Source organism: Tribolium castaneum, chromosome 7, assembly GCF_031307605.1.
Source record: "Tribolium castaneum strain GA2 chromosome 7, icTriCast1.1, whole genome shotgun sequence".
NCBI lineage: Eukaryota > Metazoa > Arthropoda > Insecta > Coleoptera > Tenebrionidae > Tribolium > Tribolium castaneum.
The window spans coordinates 4,403,349-4,422,039 of NC_087400.1; the positions used below are offsets into that span (position 1 = coordinate 4,403,349).

General features: G+C 28.1%; 3 protein-coding genes across 4 annotated transcripts; 2 read left to right on the top strand and 1 right to left on the bottom strand.

Moving 5' to 3' along the window:
- The first annotated feature begins 1,849 nt into the window (after positions 1-1,849).
- Cpap3-d1 (cuticular protein analogous to peritrophins 3-D1) lies at positions 1,850-5,823 on the top strand. Its single transcript, NM_001168436.1, has 4 exons — positions 1,850-1,889; positions 2,147-2,368; positions 2,415-2,609; positions 5,594-5,823. Exons 1-4 carry the CDS (start codon positions 1,850-1,852, stop codon positions 5,821-5,823), a joined length of 687 nt encoding a protein of 228 aa, NP_001161908.1.
- A 1,738-nt stretch (positions 5,824-7,561) lies between these two features.
- LOC103314425 (uncharacterized) lies at positions 7,562-15,103 on the top strand. Its single transcript, XM_015984050.2, has 3 exons — positions 7,562-7,721; positions 10,624-11,187; positions 14,294-15,103. Exons 1-3 carry the CDS (start codon positions 7,716-7,718, stop codon positions 15,029-15,031), a joined length of 1,308 nt encoding a protein of 435 aa, XP_015839536.1. The 5' UTR covers positions 7,562-7,715; the 3' UTR covers positions 15,032-15,103.
- A 130-nt stretch (positions 15,104-15,233) lies between these two features.
- On the bottom strand, positions 15,234-18,032 carry LOC107398764 (uncharacterized). Of its 2 annotated transcripts, none has more exons than XM_015984052.2 (7): positions 17,679-18,032; positions 17,219-17,444; positions 16,695-17,167; positions 16,545-16,646; positions 16,396-16,495; positions 16,187-16,345; positions 15,234-15,380 (listed from the first exon to the last, which is right to left on the bottom strand). In XM_015984052.2, coding segments are annotated over exons 1-7 (1,098 nt in total). In that variant the 5' UTR covers positions 17,681-18,032; the 3' UTR covers positions 15,234-15,344. The 2 variants fall into 2 exon arrangements, with proteins under 2 accessions (XP_015839538.1, XP_064214088.1); XM_064358018.1 differs by lacking the exon at positions 15,234-15,380 and adding an exon at positions 15,554-16,136 and having other exon boundaries at positions 17,679-18,031.
- Between the last annotated feature and the right edge of the window lie 659 nt (positions 18,033-18,691).

Below are 18,691 nucleotides of genomic sequence, written 5' to 3' on the forward strand. Positions count from 1 at the left end.
TGTCGTCGGAAATATTCTGGCGATTAATTTATCAGCGGAAAATAACAAACTTTGTTGACACAAATTTTCGGTGCCGTTTATGGCTAGTAATAATAATAATAATAATAATAATAATAATGAATAAAATAAAAAAATAAAATAAAATATACAAACGAAGTCTAACAAAAAAAATATATACGTAATATAAAAATTAAACAATATAAAAAATAAACATTTAACTGCAAAGAAGTACCTACAAAAAAAAGTGGAAAAAACTTCTACTACGTACTTTGTTGGTTGTTAAATAAGTACAAGTACTTTTTATTCCCTAGCTACTAGAAAATATTTATTTAAAAATTGTACTATTACCACATATTCGCGAAAATATTTAAAAAAAACTCGAAAAAAAAACTAATAAAACAAAAAAATTTGTCAAATAAAACTGTCTAGGAATATCAGTGTAAGTACAAAATTGAGGAAATCAGAGAAATTTACAGAAAATGGTTAAAAAAATAGGGTTTAACTCGGAAAAATCTTGAGCAAATCAAGAGAAATAAGGCAAAATCAAAAAAAATATGAAGAAATTGTGATTAAATCAGAAGAAATCTTGAAAAATTTTGGAGCACAAAATTTGGAGTGCAGTTTATCCCACGAATAAAATATAGCTTTGTTTACAAAAAATAGCACAAATCTTGCAATGTTGAAAAACAGAAAGTGGCTTTAAAGTGGCAAAGTCCAGCTACCCTAGAATTTTTGATTTTGTGAAATAGATTTTTTAAAAAACTTGTTCTTCTTAAAAATCCACTTTTTTCAAAAAAAAAAGGAAAATCAACCAATAAATAGTTTAAAAAAAAACAGTAATAAATTCAAAAACGGTAGAAAATAATACGGTGCGTTCAAAAAATCTCTTGCTGTGGAATTTCGTTTAACAGATTTTTATTGTCTTTGAAAGATTGTTGTTTTATTCTGTTGTTTATTCTCCAACTCCAGTATTTTCGTATCTAGTGATCGTAAAAAATCAACATATGTTTAAAATTTTACAGCAAGAGTTGATCTAAAGATTTTTGAACACACTGTATAATCTGACTTATTAAAAAAAGCGCCAGTTTGTATTACAAAGACCTCGTATATTCGAAAATAAGTTTTAATTTACTATAAAACTTTTTAAATATTCTTTGTTCGTCATTCTAAAACTCAAATCACTGTGAAGGTTTTTAACCTTTTACCTTCAAATTTTAAAGATTAATTAAAGTTCAGAATATAGTCAATTATTCTGTAACATTTCGGTACCGGTTTAAAAAACTGGTCTCAAAGTAAAAGAATAGACAAACATTTGTAAATTAAAAATGACACACTTGACGAAATCAATCAGATCTCGCTGAAACAATACGTCTCAGCTTTTCGTTTATTTATTTTGTTTCTCTCGCCTTTGTTTAACCATGTCAAAAATTTCTACAAAAACCCACTTTCTTAAGTTTCTCTCAACGCATTGAATCGATTAGTTAATGAATCGATCTCTCACAATCTCAAAAATTTTCTCAATTTTCCTCACTTTTACTTTTACCAAATCGGCGACCTCGAAATTTTTAACCACCTAACACCACGACTTTCACTGCTCCCGTTCATAATCTGTTACACAATGAATTAATTACGTGTGTACAGTAGTCGCATGAAATAGCGTACATTTTCGAAAAAAAAAAAACTGCTCCAAATCGTGGCCACGCGACTGGATATATCACCAATCGAAATGAAATACCACAGGTGAATGGTTGGACTTCTTGTGTGCGGCAAACCGAACATTTTTGTAGTATAGAAAGTGTTGTGGTACGAAATCGCCGCTATTCTTGCCAGTTATCAAGGATAAGGCAACATGAGAGTGTTTCTGTTCGTCGCAATTTCCATACTGTCAGGTATGTAACATATTGACCATTTCTAAACGAAATTTTGGGCGCAAAAACACCCCAGAAGCGAGTGAAAGTGGCACAAACTTACACAACTCAAAAATTAAAAAAAAAAATTGCGACCTCAGTGCTAGTTCCTGGTTGAAAAATTCTTTCCGCGTCTATCGTTAGCCCAAATGACCCACTTAATTAATTAGCATAAAGATTTAGCACTTTTCACTTTCCGTTTCATTGTTTGTTGACGATTTCCTGGTTGGTTTTTCCAGCCAACGCAGGAGTGGTCCTGCAGGACGCCCCCAGTTGTCCCGAACAGCACGGGGTCCAGGCCTACGCCCATCCCGAGTCCTGCAACCTCTTCTTCCTGTGCACCAATGGTACTCTGACTGTCGAGCAGTGCGAGAATGGTTTGCTCTTCGATGGTAAAGGGGCCGTGCACCACCACTGCAACTACCACTGGGCTGTGGACTGCGGACATCGCAAAGCTGATTGTATGTCTAATTTTTGGGGGTTTCCAAGGTTGAGTGCTTTTTGCAGTGACGCCGATTAGTACTCCTGGGTGTGAGTACCAGTTTGGAATCTATGAGGAAAGTCACGGCTGCTCGACCCATTATATCAAATGTGCCCATGGGGAGCCCATCCCGCAGGAGTGCGAACCTGGGCTGGTGTACGATGAGAGGATTCATGGGTGTAACTGGCCGGATCTTAAGCTGGAAGTTTGCAATCCGGAAGGTATTGTTCATTGGTTCATTTCCTTTCTATTTTTAAGGACGAGAAAAACGTGCGATTTCACCTACTTTTTTTAATTGAATTACAATTGCAATTTTTAGAAAACTTTAAAATTGATTTACTTAAAAAATAGGAAAATGCAGTTTCATTGTTTTGATGTTAATATTATCGTATTTTCTCATTCTCATTAAACTTCACTCTTTGTGATTACCTACGTCAAGCCTTATTCCTCTAGTTTGATAGTTGAAAAAAAAATACGTAGGATTTGGTTTTACTTTTCTGTTAATTGTAAACAAAAAATTATTTAAAGCGCAATAGCGTGGTTTAGTTTAGTTTTGCGTCTTTTTTACTTATTTTTTTTATTTTACCTTTAATACAGAGAGTTTCGTCTAAACCCCAAATTAGAAGTATAGCGAGTTTTAATAATATTTATCTGAAAATTGGTACACAGCTTTAGAAAGCAGTTATACTAGAGGTTATTTTATAGAAAATCTGTGTTTTATCGTCTTTTAGGTTTACGTAAGTTATTTATAGAGTTTTAATAATCAGCGCACATTTTTTGTCGACATAGGCAAATTAAGCTTTTCTGTTCCAAATATGCCAAATTTTTGATATGTATTTCCTAATTTGGCACTTTTATGTTAAAAATAACATTTTTGTGCTACTTTTATGCAAATGTTGATAGTTTTTATTTTTTTGAAATTTGTTTTAGCTTTAATATTGTCTCTAATACTAGTTTTATATATTTATAATTGATTGACGAATAAAATTCGACCATATGTTCCAAAAATCTTAGTATGTAATGAATTGGGGGACCGGAAATTTAATAATTTAATTAAAAAAAACAGGTTTAAAAACAATATTTTTAAATTAAAAGTCATTTTTAGAGCAAAAGTAAGGCGTCATTAAGAAAAAAATAACCAACTCAAAAAGTACCTAAATAATTTTTCTAAAAAATTTCTTCTTAAATTCTTTTTCAATTTAAAGGTTTGTTTTTGTTATACATTTAAAATTTTTTATTTTTTATGCATAATTTTAGCGCTTATTTCCGTCATTTTTGTGCCAAAAATCCTTGTTAAAAAATGACTTTACACTTTTTTCAAAAATTGACTTTACTATTTTTTAATATTTTGAGTAGTTTTTATGTTGCTTCTAAACTTTGGAAAAAATAAAACAACCCCCAAATTTTAAAGGTTGAGTTTGAGGAACCGCAATTTACTCAAATTCATACCTACCTACCTCAAACCTCAAATTTTTTAAATAAAATGCCTCATTTTTTTCTTTATTGTATAAATAAGGGTTTAATATTCGCTAGATCTAGTATGCTTAATAGTTTTCAAGTTATTTTAATCATTTTTACTTTGCGGAAAATTCTTTACTTACCATTAAAATTTTTTCACATAAAAATAATTTTATTAAGTAAAGATCAAATTTTGGTTAAAATTTTGTTATATTTAATTTAATAATCTAATAGAAATTTCTTGATTTATTTTCGAAATAACTAAACCGCCTTGAGATACCTATTTAAAACGGGTTTATTAGCAAATTTAAATCGGAATCAGGATTAGGATTAAACTAATTCTACAATCATTAAGTTGCAATTTACATTGCTTTGATAAAATTTCATTAGATTTAAATTTTTTCTAATGCGGCTCTTACACAAAAAATTTTTTTGGCTTAATAAATTTTTAATTTTGATTATTGCGTTTGGAGAACCTCAATACACAATTACTCAATTTTTCTTAATAGAATCCTCAATTTTTTTTCAATAATAAATAAATAAAAACAGAGAAAAAAAATATTTCTATTAAATAAATAACAAGTTCTGTTCACAGTTTTATTATATATTTGATTAGTTCAATAAAAATTCTATGAAAAAAATCATATAAACAAGAGTATAGAAAACATTAATATACTCGTAGATCTATGCAGAATTAAATTCTTTCTTGGTTAGTAAAATTAAAAAAAATAGACATGTTTGTAACCATACTTTAAAATTTTGTAGTTTGTTAATTGTTTTTTTTTTTTAATTTAAAACTACCAGAAGAAAGATCTCTCTTAAATGCTTAAATACGACTTCACAATATTAAAAAAGAAATGAAGAAAAGAGTGGAAAAAAATGTTTTTTTTTGAAAAGTGTACCTAACGTTTCGAAGACGTCTAAATTTGGGTAAAAAAACTCAAAATGATAAAAATAAAAATATTTCAAAGTAATCTAAAACCACTCTAGAAGCTGTAAACAATCGCCTAAGTCCAAAAATTAAAAACTCAGGTGGACTGTTTTTGGTGGTTCACTTTGTATACTAGGCCAATGCAAATTTCGAAATTTTTATTTTCTAAAATATTGTTAAATAGTCGAGCATGAAACCTTCGGAGCTTATTTGACACGCTTTAAACAAATCACATTATGTACTAATTACGTAAATAATAATTATTAATACCGAGCTATTTTTAAAAATTTTGATCTAGTTATCCATGACAGTTTCGCCAGCAGTGAAACGAATTGCGTGCTTTATCTGTCAATAAGTCCAAAATGTTCACCGAAGAACATAAAAAAATTATGTATTTATGTAAATGAACATCGGGCTAACGTAACTGTCATGGCTAACTAGATCAAAATTTTTTAAAATTGAATGGTATAAGAAACAGTTTTCGAAAAAAAATAAAATATCACAATTTAAAACACATTTTAACTGTTTTTCAGTTGAGTTCTTATATTTATAGAATCATTGCTTTCCAAAACGTTGAAATACTTAAAAAATGAAAACACTTTCTTAAATTAAAGGGGAAATTTAAAAAAGGTCACACATGTTTGTATAATAAAATACATAAAATTGACTGTTTTCTATTTTAATGTCAGTTTGTTATTTTTAAAATAAATTAACCTTCAATTAAAAATTGAAATTTTAAAGTTTACTTTTATATCACCTATAATGTGAGAAACTGTAATTTTAATTTTTCATGCAAATAATGGCACTTTTTTCCAGCTGTCGTAGGCTTCAAATGCCCTACCAAGGTCCCCTCAAACAGTCCCGCCGCCAAATTCTGGCCCTACCCCCGATTTGCCGTCCCCGGTGACTGCCACCGTCTCATCACTTGTGTCAATGGATTCCCCCGTTTGATTTCCTGCGGTGAAGGAAAAGCCTTCGATCAACACTCTCTCACATGTGAAGAACCTGAATTGGTTCCTCACTGTGCCAACCACATTAGAAAATAAAACAAAAAAAAACAAAAAAAAAACCAAAAGTTAAATAAAAATAAGAATTGATTCGGTTTGTTCATACTTTGTTTTGTTTGTCAAATTTCTGTTCCTGTTTCGATCTATTTATGTGCTTGTACATACAGTTTTAATAAATTAATACAGAAATTTTATTTGGTGTGTTTTATTTAATCTACAGAACAACAAAAAAACATATATTACACACAATTCTAAATTGTTATACTCATACACAAAGTATATATTGTTTTGATTTAATAAATGCTACAATTAACCATACTATTAACTTTTTGGAAAAAAATAATTGATGAATTATAAGTACTATAAATACAGGGTTATTCTAAAAAAACTACCTCTAGATTTAAATATCAAAACATAAGTTTATAACATTATTATCACTTATCAGGAATCCAATTAGCTTTAAAATTTGTGTTTTGTGTTGTTTTTTTTACTTGGCCAGTTCTCACTGTTGGAGTTTTATGTGAATAATCCTGTAGGTGTTCGTTTTAGACTAATAACATTCTTATTATGTTTTTAAGTTTGAGTCATATGTTTAATTTTTTAAATATTAACTCACCAATTTTTTTTGATAAAAACTGTGATATATAATATATAGTTTATCTCAAAAAAGTTTTGATTGAAAACATGATCATGAACATGATAGCACTTTATTTTTAACCAATTTTTTTTCTGGAGATTTTAGTCTTGATGAGACATTGTATATATATACATTGTATTGTATATATATATATATATATATATATATATATATATTTTACTCTATATATACTATATGTATATATAGTAGTATATATATATATATATATATATATATATATATATATATATATATATATATATATCACGAGATAGTGGCAATAAAACAATTAGCTTTAAAATTTGTGTTTTGTGTTGTTTTTTTTACTTGGCCAGTTCTCACTGTTGGAGTTTTATGTGAATAATCCTGTAGGTGTTCGTTTTAGACTAATAACATTCTTATTATGTTTTTAAGTTTGAGTCATATGTTTAATTTTTTAAATATTAACTCACCAATTTTTTTTTATAAAAACTGTGATATATAATATAAAGTTTATCTCAAAAAAGTTTTGATTGAAAACATGATCATGAACATGATAGCACTTTATTTTTAACCCATTTTTTTCTGGAGATTTTAGTCTTGATGAGACATTGTATATATTAGTATACTATATATATACATATAAATATATATATAGTATATATATACAGTAATATACTATATATACTATATATATACATATAGTATATATAGAGTAGAATATATATATATATATATATATATCACGAGATAGTGGCAATACAACTGACAAAATGTGGTCTCAGAACTAGTAAAGTTTCCCTTTTCGGTTTGAAAAAATTAATTAGAAAAACTTTTACATTTATGAAACCTGTGAAAGGTATCCACAGAGGTCAGTATAAAGTGGCACCTTATTTGCGAAAAAAACAGCCGCACCGGTGCTCCAATTTAGATTAGAAACTTTAAAGCCCATCTAATTAACCGTTCCTCACGCACATGTCTGTACGAAAAGTGTGACAACTTGAAAACCGTAAGTAAATTCTCTTTCCAAAAATTACCATCATCAACTATTAAATCCATGCGAAAAAGTAACAGTTGGTAAAATTGTGATGATAATTACGACGCTCGTACATTAGTTTTCTCCGCAATCGGAAATTTAATGTGAGAGAAGATTTGGAATTTGAATGTCTTCTCGCCGATATATAAGTTGGTTCACTGACCTAATTGTTCAGTTTACTGAGTGTGTTTTAACTGCAGTGGCCGACTTAAGTGTGCTTCTTCTTCCACTGACCATATACATGCTTCCTGGTACGAATTTTCTTCGATTTTCAACAAAATGAAGGTATTTATCACGTTTTGTCTTTCGCGCTGGAATTCGCTGAAGTTAAGCCAAATCGGGCTTTCAGAAGGTTTCTAGTACATGAGAAATGAGCAATGTGGCACAGCTCCGGGTCTCAACCTCATATAAACAACTTTTTCATTTTATTATTTTTTTTTAATAATATATATAATATAGTTATTAAATAACCGTGAACAAAACAAGTATTTTTAATTTAAGAAAAAAAATTTAGAAATACTGTAACGTCAATCTGTTCAGAAATTGATTGTCACTAGAGACAGAAGATAATAGTGTTCTATATTTTTTTAGTTCAGAATTTTGAGTAACCTTAATCAAAAACTTTATCAAAGACATTGTAGGAAAAAATATAAGGTATTTAATTTTACTATAATACTGGTTATATGTAAATCTATTTTTCTTAATTCTTAATTTTTCTAATTGCTCCGTAAAGACGTTATTATAACGAACAAATTCTGAGGTCCCTTGAGTTTTCGTTGTAACTGAGTTCTACTGTAGTTATATCATAAACGCAAAAATACTATGAATTATAAAGCAAACACATAAAAATTACTCAGAGAGTAATTGAGTAAAAAAAAATTATCAAGATTAATAATATATTACTATTTATTTATATTTTATTTTGATTTGATTTTTAGCCATTGCTAATTTTTTTTTGATTTCGTTTTTAACAATTTCAAAAACTAAAATATGAACACACATGAATTATTATAAAAAAACCTTTAAGCTATTTAATCAATCATTAGACAAATTGGATTAGAAAATAACTAATTTAAGTACCAGTTAATTTTTTTAAAATTTGAATTAGATTTTTAGTCATGGGTCCATTTATAAAACTTTTTATCGCAATTAAAAATTAATCCCGATTAACTTGACGTTAAACGTTTAGCTTAATTCAACCTAGTTTCATTTTGGATTATTTTTTTTAATTTATAATTTATATTTATATTTATAAGAAGATTAAATTTTATCAGACACATTTAAGGGCATTAAATTCTAAAATTTTTTTATTCAAAATCTGATTAAATTTTTAAATAAAAAATACTTTAAAATAATAATATTAAAACAAACGTAAATATAAACTATAAAGAAAGAATATTAAAGTTTATCAAAAACACACAATAAAACCAAGTATCATATCTTCAATTTTTTTCATTTCAATTCAATTTTTAGCTATTTATCAAAAAAGTACTAAAACTTTTAAATTTCCAATAATAATATAGTATAATATAATATAATATATTAAAAACATAATCAAATATAAAGAAAGAACGTTAAACTTTATCAGAAATATATTTCATTAAAAAATTATCAAAATTAAAAATATAACTATCAATTTTTTTCATTCGATTTGTTTTTTAGACATTTCACAAATGAAAAAATTCAAAAAAAAATAAATCAAATAATACTTAGTAAAAATAAACAACATTAAATTTCATCAATCATTTGACACAAAAATGTGTAAAATTAAAAATAACTTACACTTTTCAATTTTTTATATAAATTTGATTTTTGACCTTTTGTTATTAAAAGAAATTAAAAAATTATCTTTTCAATTTTTATAATTCGAATTCATTTAATGGCTAAAATTTGTCAAAAAAATCTTTGAAATAATAGTATCATAGATGCAAAACTACGATAAATTATAATGAAAAAAAAATTAAATTGCTTCATCAAAAACATTGGGTTATAAAAGTTAACGAAATTAAAAATTACATATTAAAATTTTTTTCATTTCGATTAGACTTTTTGCTATTTCAGAGTAAATTTATTAATAAAAAAATTTAAATATCTAATATAACAGACAAGATGCAAAGATACGATGTATTATAAAAAAAAACAAATTAATTATAACTGACTCAAATACACGACAAATTAATTTTGTAATTAATTGTAATTAAATAATTAAATAAATAATTACACCACGAATTCCACCTTCATTTTTTTTCATTTCGATTTAATTTTTAACCACTTTAAAATCAAAAATTTCTAAATATGAAAAAGTTTTTAAATACAGGGTTAGTCAATAGTGGGTTATTTCTGACATATCCTAAAATGCTACCAAAAATACTAATTGCACTTACCACTTGGATACTTTGTTTAGTTTTTAAAAACATTAATTAAATTGATAGTGTTTTTTTTGTGTTTTAGATAGTTGTATTCCATAATGAAAGTTTAACTTGACAATTTCTAGAATAATATAATCGTAGATTAATTTTAATTTTTTTAACGATCTGGTCAATTAGAATCAGTACTATTTGCGTATTAATGGTTGCATATTTAAAAAAAAATCAGAAATAATCAATTATTGACTCACCCTGTATAACAGACGCATATTATGTAGAAGAGGAATTATATAAAAAAAAACGTTAATTATAATCAAACAAAAAATTACACTTTAAAATTAATTTTAATTTCGGTTCGATTTTTAACCATTTTAAAAAATTAAATTTCTATTAACGAAAGTTAATAATAAATCAACAGAACAATGTTAACTGTTTAACATTTTTAACATTTAAATAATATTGTAATTCATTAAAAAGGAAACAAAAAAATTGTCAACTGCATTAAAAAAATAATAAAACTTGAAAAATGCACTTCAAATTTTTTATTTGTAAAAAAAATGTTAGCCATTTCTTAAAACTACCATAAAACCATTCTGGATGGTCCGTTTTGCACGCACCCATTATCACCCAAGTCACATCCCATCCGGTTCGGCCGCGTCCAATGACCCACAACCGATCCCATCAATTTGAACCCATCCGGAAGGAAGAAACCGTCCACACACTAACCTGAATTTTTTCCCCATCGGATTTCACCATTTTGCACAAAAATAGCGCTTCTAATATCCAGGTCATTGAATACCCACCACCCATTTCGGTTTCAGTTTTCCACAATTTGTCTCTCCATCCTCCTGACCGCCACGCTGACGACATGCGAATACCCCCGACCCAAGTACCGCGGCCCGCCCCCGTTCCCCAAACCGCCCCCGTTCCAGCAATTCGCCAAGAAGTGGCAACAGCACCCGCCGAGGCCCCCGATCCGCCCCCGCCCCATCCCCGTGCACATGCCCAAGCACCACAAGATTCAAATGGGGGCGGCGAGCGTCAACAGGCCGGTGGCGGTGCCAGTGAGGAATTTCTGGAAGAATACGCAGACGACGTTCAGGACGCCGGTGGAGAGTTACAATCATAAGCATTTTATGACTTCGGCGCCGGTTTTTCCAAAGAAGGTGTTCCAGTCATCGCCGGCGATTGCTGTTGCTCAGGATTATGATTTGCAAATTCAGAGCAATAATATTGCGCCCATTCAAACTATTAAGCAGATTGGGGAGAAGGGACCCATACATACCATCCCAGCACCCAATTTAAGTCTGGCTGATAAGCCCAAAGTGGTGGAAGAGGTCAAACAACACGTGCAGAGACAACAACAACAACTAGGGATGGAGGAGGTTTGTAAAATTACAATTCCCTCAAAAAAAAGTCAATCTCAAAGTGTTTTTTTTTTAATTTATATTAAAAAAAAACTAGTGTATTTATGAGGAAACTTAAATTTATTCAGAATATATAATATATAAAATATTATATATTATATATTATATATTATATATTATATATTATATATTATATATTATATATTATATATTATATATTATATATTATATATTATGAGAGTATATTTTTCTTCAGTTGAGTATCTAGTTTGAGGATTCAAAGCATCGGTATGGCTTAAAATATAAGCTCGGCTTAAGTGTTTCAAATTGAAACAGAAGAATAACGCAGAACATCAAAAAGTTAATTTACTTTTGCTGTCAATGATATTAAAATTACAATTTCCTCAAAGAAAAAATTCAATCTCAAAGTGTTTTTTTTAATTTAATTTATATTAAAAAAGACTACTGTTTTTATGAGTTAACATAAATTTATTCAGAATATATAAAATATTATATATTATATAATATATTATTATATAATTTAAAAAAGTATTTTTTTAATTATTATATTATTATATATTATATTATATATTATTATATATTATATGTTATGAGAGTATATTTTTCTTCAGTTGAGTACCTATTTTGAGCATTCAAAGCATCGGTATGGCTTAAAATATAAGCTCAGCTTAAGTGTTTCAAATTGAAACAAAAGAATAACGCAGAAGACCAAAAAGTTAATTTACTTTTGCTGTCAATGATATTAAAATTACAATTTTCTCAAAGAAAAAATTCAATTTCAAAGTGTTTTTTTTATTTAATTTATATTAAAAAAGACTACTGTTTTTATGAGTAAACAAAAATTTATTCAGAATATATAATATATTATTTATTATTATTATTATTATTATTATTATTATTATATAATTTAAAAAAGTAATTTTTTAATTATTATATTATTATATATTATATATTATGAGAGTATATTTTTCTTCAGTTGAGTACCTATTTTGAGCATTCAAAGCATCGGTATGGCTTAAAATATAAGCTCGGCTTAAGTGTTTCAAATTGAAACAGAAGAATAACGCAGAGAACCAAAAAGTTAATTTACTTTTGCTGTCAATGATATTAAAATTATTATATTTACCTTTAAATTTTTACTAAAATATTCTTTAGTATACAGGGTGTATCAGAAATACGTGTGTTAATTTTGACAGGTAAGAGAGCTCAACAAAAAAAAATTTTTATTTGTAATTTTTCAATAAAAGTTTTAACAATTTATTTAAATTTTAAAAAAGATAAGATATTAAAACGTGTAATGACTCTATAGATTTTTTAAAAAATTCTAGAAAAATTGAACATAAAACAAATTGAATATAATAATGCCCGAAACTTTAAGGTATCCAAAGTATTGGAGTGTCCGATCTAGAGTAGTCGAAGTTACACTGTATTTTTTTAGTTCACTGCAATTAAGAGGATGGAATATATAAAAGTAAATTAATACGTAAATTAACTATTGTTTTAGTAGTTGAAAAGTGAAATTTTCTTCTAACAATAGCATTGATAATGTTGTGCTCAGGCCACAATTATTTATTATTTATTACTGGAAAATAATAAAATGTTATACTAAAAAATAAATTTTTTTAAATGGATAGCCAAAATAGAAGACCCAATTTTATTTATTTTAACCAAAACTATACCGTTTTTTGAGGAAAATAAATATAAATATAAATATAAATATAAATATAAATATAAATATAAATATAAATATAAATATAAATATAAATATAAATATAAATATAAATATAAATATAAATATAAATATAAATATAAATATAAATATAAATATAAATATAAATATAAATATAAATATAAATATAAATATTAATATTAATAAACAAATAATCCGTAAATACAATTAAACGACTAATGCATCTTGAAGCATGAAATTTCCTCTTTAAAGTGATGAAAGTCCTATTTTTCTGAGATTCTTGGCTTTTGAGTGAAGACCAATGAATCATCAGTGAGTATATCAAGTATTTGAAAGCTTATTACAACGCCTAATTATATATATTATATATTATTACAACGCCTAATATTTTAGAAACATCTTCACAAAAAAAAACAAACTTATCAACATTTATAAATTAAAGTGTGTATTTTTTATATATCGCACGTAGAAAACAAAACTATTTTGCACATTTACAATAAGTTTATAGTTTTATACCACTTTATTCATACTTTGATTAATCCAGTTACATTCAGTTTAATAACTTACAGAGTAAATGAAAAAATATTGTTTCTATTATTATGCTTTTAAATAATAATGTTGGCCTTAGAATAACACTAGGAAATTAAATTGGTGAAAGGTCTACGAGTTTAATATTTAAATAATCTACACGTATAAGTCTCTAACTTGTTGTCTTAATAGCTATAAAGCCGTATCTGAGCTTTAATTTTTCCAAAACAATGTTAACAGGCAAAAAAAGTTATTTGAAGTAGAATGACTTCAATTTGATTTAATTTTGATCATCTATAGCCAATTAAAAATTCTTGAAGTGCCAAAATGTAGATTAATAGATAATCCTATTATGTAAAGTATATAATAGTTGTTTCAAAACTATAAAACTATAAAAAATTATAAATTATTTATGCACAAGAAAAAATAATAGCTAATATAATTTAAATATACTTTCAATGAAAAATTTAGCAGAGAATCATATATTTCGTCATCTGCAGATAAACATGAAGCTGTATTATTTAAGTTTTATTAAGAATCAAAGGGCCATATTTATATTTATATTTATATTTATATTTATATTTATATTTATATTTATATTTATATTTATATTTATATTTATATTTATATTTATATTTATATTTATATTTATATTTATATTTATATTTATATTTATATTTATATTTATATTTATATTTATATTTATATTTATATTTATATTTATATTTTTATTTATATTTAAATTTATATTTATACTTATATTTATATTTATATTCTTATGTTTTAAGCACTAAATTAATTTTATATTAACTGTTTGCTTATGTAAAAAAAATATTTATAACTTTTTCTAATTTTTGGATCATGCATTACTTTGTTACACAACAGATAAAACACCAAAGACAACCCGAGGCCACCTCGTACGTCCAAGTCCAGAAATCTCACTCGTACCAAGTAACCGAAGCGCCCGAACTTGCCAAACAAACCCTCTTCAAAAACTACTACGAAAACCAAAACCCTTACCAAAACCCCACCGAACTCTACCAACTCCTCAACGCCTACTCCCAAGGCGCCACCATCGCCGTGCCCGTGGTCCAGGACCCGCAGGACTACCTCCAATACTCCTCGCTCTTCCCACAACAGCCCCAAAACTACGTGGAGCAAGTGGCCCCAGAACACGTCGCAATGGACAAAAGCAGCTTCGAAGAAGCCAAAAAAGAGCCCTCGTCCCAAGTCACCGCCACCTACAACCTCGAACCCGATGTCTCCGAGTCCATAATTCAGTCACAATACGTCCAGAATTATTTCGACACCAAACCGAAAAGTAACGTGGAACCTGACGCCAAACCCAGCGAGAAAAATAACACCATCCCGGAGGGTTTCTACGTCAGTCTTCCTAATAAAGAAGCCGCGGAAAAGTTGGCTTCGTTACAAGCCGCGGGAAAATTAAACAGCAACTTGATGCAAATCGGGACACGTGGACAGGAGCCAATCTACGTGCAGGAGGAGAGTCAGGAGGCCGATGAGGACAACTACGATGAGTATCCTCAGGAGGATTTAGCGCAGGAAGAGGCGAATCAGAGCGGGGAGGAGTCCTTCGGACACCGCCTCCAGCCAAAGACGTAATTATTTATTCTATTTATTTATTTATTTCGTTTTTTTAATTGTTGTTTGCATAAATAAATATTTTGTTACTTACTTTTGGTTTTTGGAGTTGACCTCGATACTTTCTTTCAAACAGTATTTGGGATTAGAAAACAGCAGTGAAAGCTCTTAAGCAAATTTATACTCATCTTCGTTGAGGAAAAAAATCATAATCATAGACTACTAAAGGTTTGGTTGTGGTTTTTTCTACGTAAACAACTTTCTACAGTTTGGTGATAAGACGGTTTAAAAGTAGGCATTCGAGTGCAAGGCCGTTCTTCTGCATATAAAAGTGTCACGGCTTTGAAAGTGTGCCAACGATCGGAGTAACCTGAATATAATTAAAAGAAGATGACTTTATTATTTTCCAAGCATGTGACCTTTCAGTGAGGCAAAAATAAACAATTGAAGCTTTCGAATACGTTAATAATGATACAGTAAAAGTATAAAAAAATATGAGCCCGATTAATCTGGAATATTTGTTACAATAATTAATAAATAAAATGTACTTATACAAAGTTTATTTTCAAATAATTAAATTACACTCAAAAATAGTTTATATTATACAGGATGATTCAAAAGTGCAGGATCGACTCTCGTATGGTGTTCAGAGACTTATTTTTTTAAAGTTTTATTTTAACTTGCTTTGTTGTTTGTCTGTCTGTTTCATATTTTTGGAGCCAAATTTGAAAGGGTTCCCGTTGTCCCAATGAACTGAAATTTTGCACACATACGTAATCTACATGACAATGCAATTCTACATAATTAATTACCCCCTAAAAGAGTTAAATCTTTGCACAAATCAGCAAAATAATGGTGTTACAATACAAAGCTCAGAGTAAAAGACGTTTAGAATAAGTAAAGACTAAAAAGCTATAAATAAAAAAAATGAAAAAAAATGCTAACTAAATTAAAAACAATTTTTTTTAAGTTATATCTTATAAAATCAAGATCAAACAAATTTTTATCAATACTCAAGAAATGATTCGAGACTTTTGAATCATTCTGTAGTTAATAACAAAAAGCCTTACTGCCTATTTTGGACCGTGTTCAGGTAAGTATAAAATGTAAACGTGGTTTTACAAACCTTAAATTGTTTATTTAAGCCGAAATAGTGAATTTAATTGTAAATATTACCAACTGGAACATGCGAATATTAATGTGGATAAGTCCAAATCCACTAAAAGTGAACGGAATTTGAGCTCTTCCTATTATTAAGATCAAACATTTCTTAAATTCCGTTGATTTAATTCTAAACCATTTTGAGTTATACACAGAATCAGCAACATCGATGGCCTTAAAATATATTTTTTAAAATTATATCAAATACCTTAGTTTGTTCTTACAGCATTTACTGACATTTCAGCCGGGAGGCAATAAAAAGCCATTTCTAAAATATATGAAACAAAAGTCAGTAAACATTTCACTCTGGTACTCAAATTGCCACTGAAATAAAATTATTTCGAAAAAAAATTAGAAAAAATTACAAACTTACGGTTGCATTACGATAAAAACAGCAACTGAAGCTGACGTTATTGTAATAAAAGATTGGACAAAAAATATGAAACTAAACAATTTGTTTAGTTTTTTGCAAAAACTGGAAAAATCGTCTCAAATTAAACAGACAAACTGTAGAAATCCCAACTCAATCAAAAATCGATGGTAGTTGATCAGTTCTTTCAATTGGTTCCACAAAATTGCAGTTTCGTTTTCGTGACAAGTCCCAAGTAGTTTAAATTTTTGGGCCAATAGTTTAAACTGGACGGCTAACGAAAGCCCAAGTGCCCAGAATAAGGCGTCCAGACCCACAACCGACGGAACTAAAGTCGGGATCAAGTACATGTACGAAATGGCTAAAAACGGGAACCATCCCTCGGGAACATAACAATCAGATGGTAAATGGTGTGCTGTGAAGGGTTGCAGAAAATAAAAAGTGGCGGCAGCACAAGTGAAAGAAAAATAAATCCGCACAGCGATTTTTCCCGACGTTAGAATCATTTCACATTCTTTGGAAATTTCGCCGTCGAAATCGTCCAAATTCCAGAATTGCGATTTCATTTTTAGAAGCACGTTTATTGCGTTTTTCTGAGCGTGCAGGAAAATCTGCTTGCTTATTGCCTACAAAATAATAAGGGATGGAATAATGTTTGGATTTGGTTGAGAACTGACGTGAAGCATTAAAGTACAAGTTCCCAAACAGTCCACTGCAAGAAAAACGTCGTCTTCGTGATAACGTACAATTCCAACAATGCTCAGTATTATAAGTAGTGAGCAAAAAAAAGTGTTAACTGGTATGAAAAAAATCGTCCACCAAATGCTACCAGTCGGGTGGTGGCGCCCGAGCCGAAGCATTTTCAAAGAATCGGTTATTATGTCTTTAGGCAAGTCGGCAATCCTTAAATTGCAAAAATTATTTAAATATTGCTTAACATCTCTAAAGTCCTAGGGCTCATATTGATTGCTCATATTTTAATAGAATTATGTAATAATAAAAGTCGTTTCAGTCATAGAAAAATGTTTAGTAACGAGTAAAATATGAAATATTAAAAAAAAAAAATTAAGAACGTATTTTAAATTCCTAATATCCATCTTCCAGGTAGGTAATTAAAAAATTTAAAAAAATACTTACATCTTTGCACTTCAAGTATCACAATCAACTGACAATTTTCTTAATCTGAGAGCAATATATAACTTCCAAAGCACTAAAATATTGATACTCTTTATGCAATAACAACTTACCGTATAATAGCTTATAGCTTAATAATTATTTTATTATTGTGAATACCAGTGTTTCTTAATCCCGATGTATCAAAAATTAAATTAACTTGTAATCAAATTTTTTAAAAATATAGCATTATATTTGATACTATTATTCAATGTAATTAATTTAGCAGTGGTTGAATCAAATCATTGTTATTATTGTCACTGTTTAAGTTAGTTAGGTGACAGAACATTGAGGAAACACTGGTACAAATGCAATTGCTGTTTCCACAGAAAAATCCTGTAAAATATAAATACTAGAACACGTCATTTTTTCTCTATAACGTATGATTTTATCGGACACAGGTGGTGTGTTGAATACATTGAAAAATATTTTTCCACCAAGACGAGCAATTTCCTCATTTAATTGCATACAGAAACGTAGTATTACTTCGGTAAACGTTTGCAGACATAATCTTTTATTCAAAAGGGTTTGCATTGCAAGAAAAAATGTGCCACAAACTCTCTTTTTGCTCTAAACCATTTTTTTTAATCCTCGAACTGGTCCTTTTATAAAGTAATTTATTTTTTTTATTATTTTTTCTTATTATTTTATCCGATGTTTTGTTTTCGATCGTAAGCATCTTTATCTTACTGGTAATAAATTAATAATAAAAACATTGAAGAAAAATACAATTTACATTTAAAAATAAATAAAACAAACAATTTTTTCCTAGCCTTTTTTATATACGTAAAGGACAAATGTTTTTTTATATATTTTTCAAATAAATATTTACACACAAAAAAATTTAATATAAAACCTAAGACAAAAAATAAACAAAAAAACAATCACCCTACACAAAGTAAAGCAAGAACTGAAAGACGAAGCTCATTGTAAAAAATTATAAATATTTTTTTATTTATTTTTTATTTTTTTACTTT

What these genes read in the sequence shown, in the direction of transcription:
- Cpap3-d1 (NM_001168436.1), top strand. Translation starts at nt 1,850, where the DNA reads ATGAGAGTGTTTCTGTTCGTCGCAATTTCCATACTGTCAG. An exon ending in CGGACATCGCAAAGCTGATT is followed by an intron (nt 2,369 to 2,414) that starts GTATGTCTAATT and finishes TGCTTTTTGCAG; the next exon opens with TGACGCCGATTAGTACTCCT. An exon ending in GGAAGTTTGCAATCCGGAAG is followed by an intron (nt 2,610 to 5,593) that starts GTATTGTTCATT and finishes ACTTTTTTCCAG; the next exon opens with CTGTCGTAGGCTTCAAATGC.
- LOC103314425 (XM_015984050.2), top strand. An exon ending in AACAACTAGGGATGGAGGAG is followed by an intron (nt 11,188 to 14,293) that starts GTTTGTAAAATT and finishes GTTACACAACAG; the next exon opens with ATAAAACACCAAAGACAACC.
- LOC107398764 (XM_064358018.1), bottom strand. An exon ending in TACCATCGATTTTTGATTGA is followed by an intron (nt 16,647 to 16,694) that starts GTTGGGATTTCT and finishes CGATTTTTCCAG; the next exon opens with TTTTTGCAAAAAACTAAACA. An exon ending in ATATTCGCATGTTCCAGTTG is followed by an intron (nt 16,137 to 16,186) that starts GTAATATTTACA and finishes AAACAATTTAAG; the next exon opens with GTTTGTAAAACCACGTTTAC.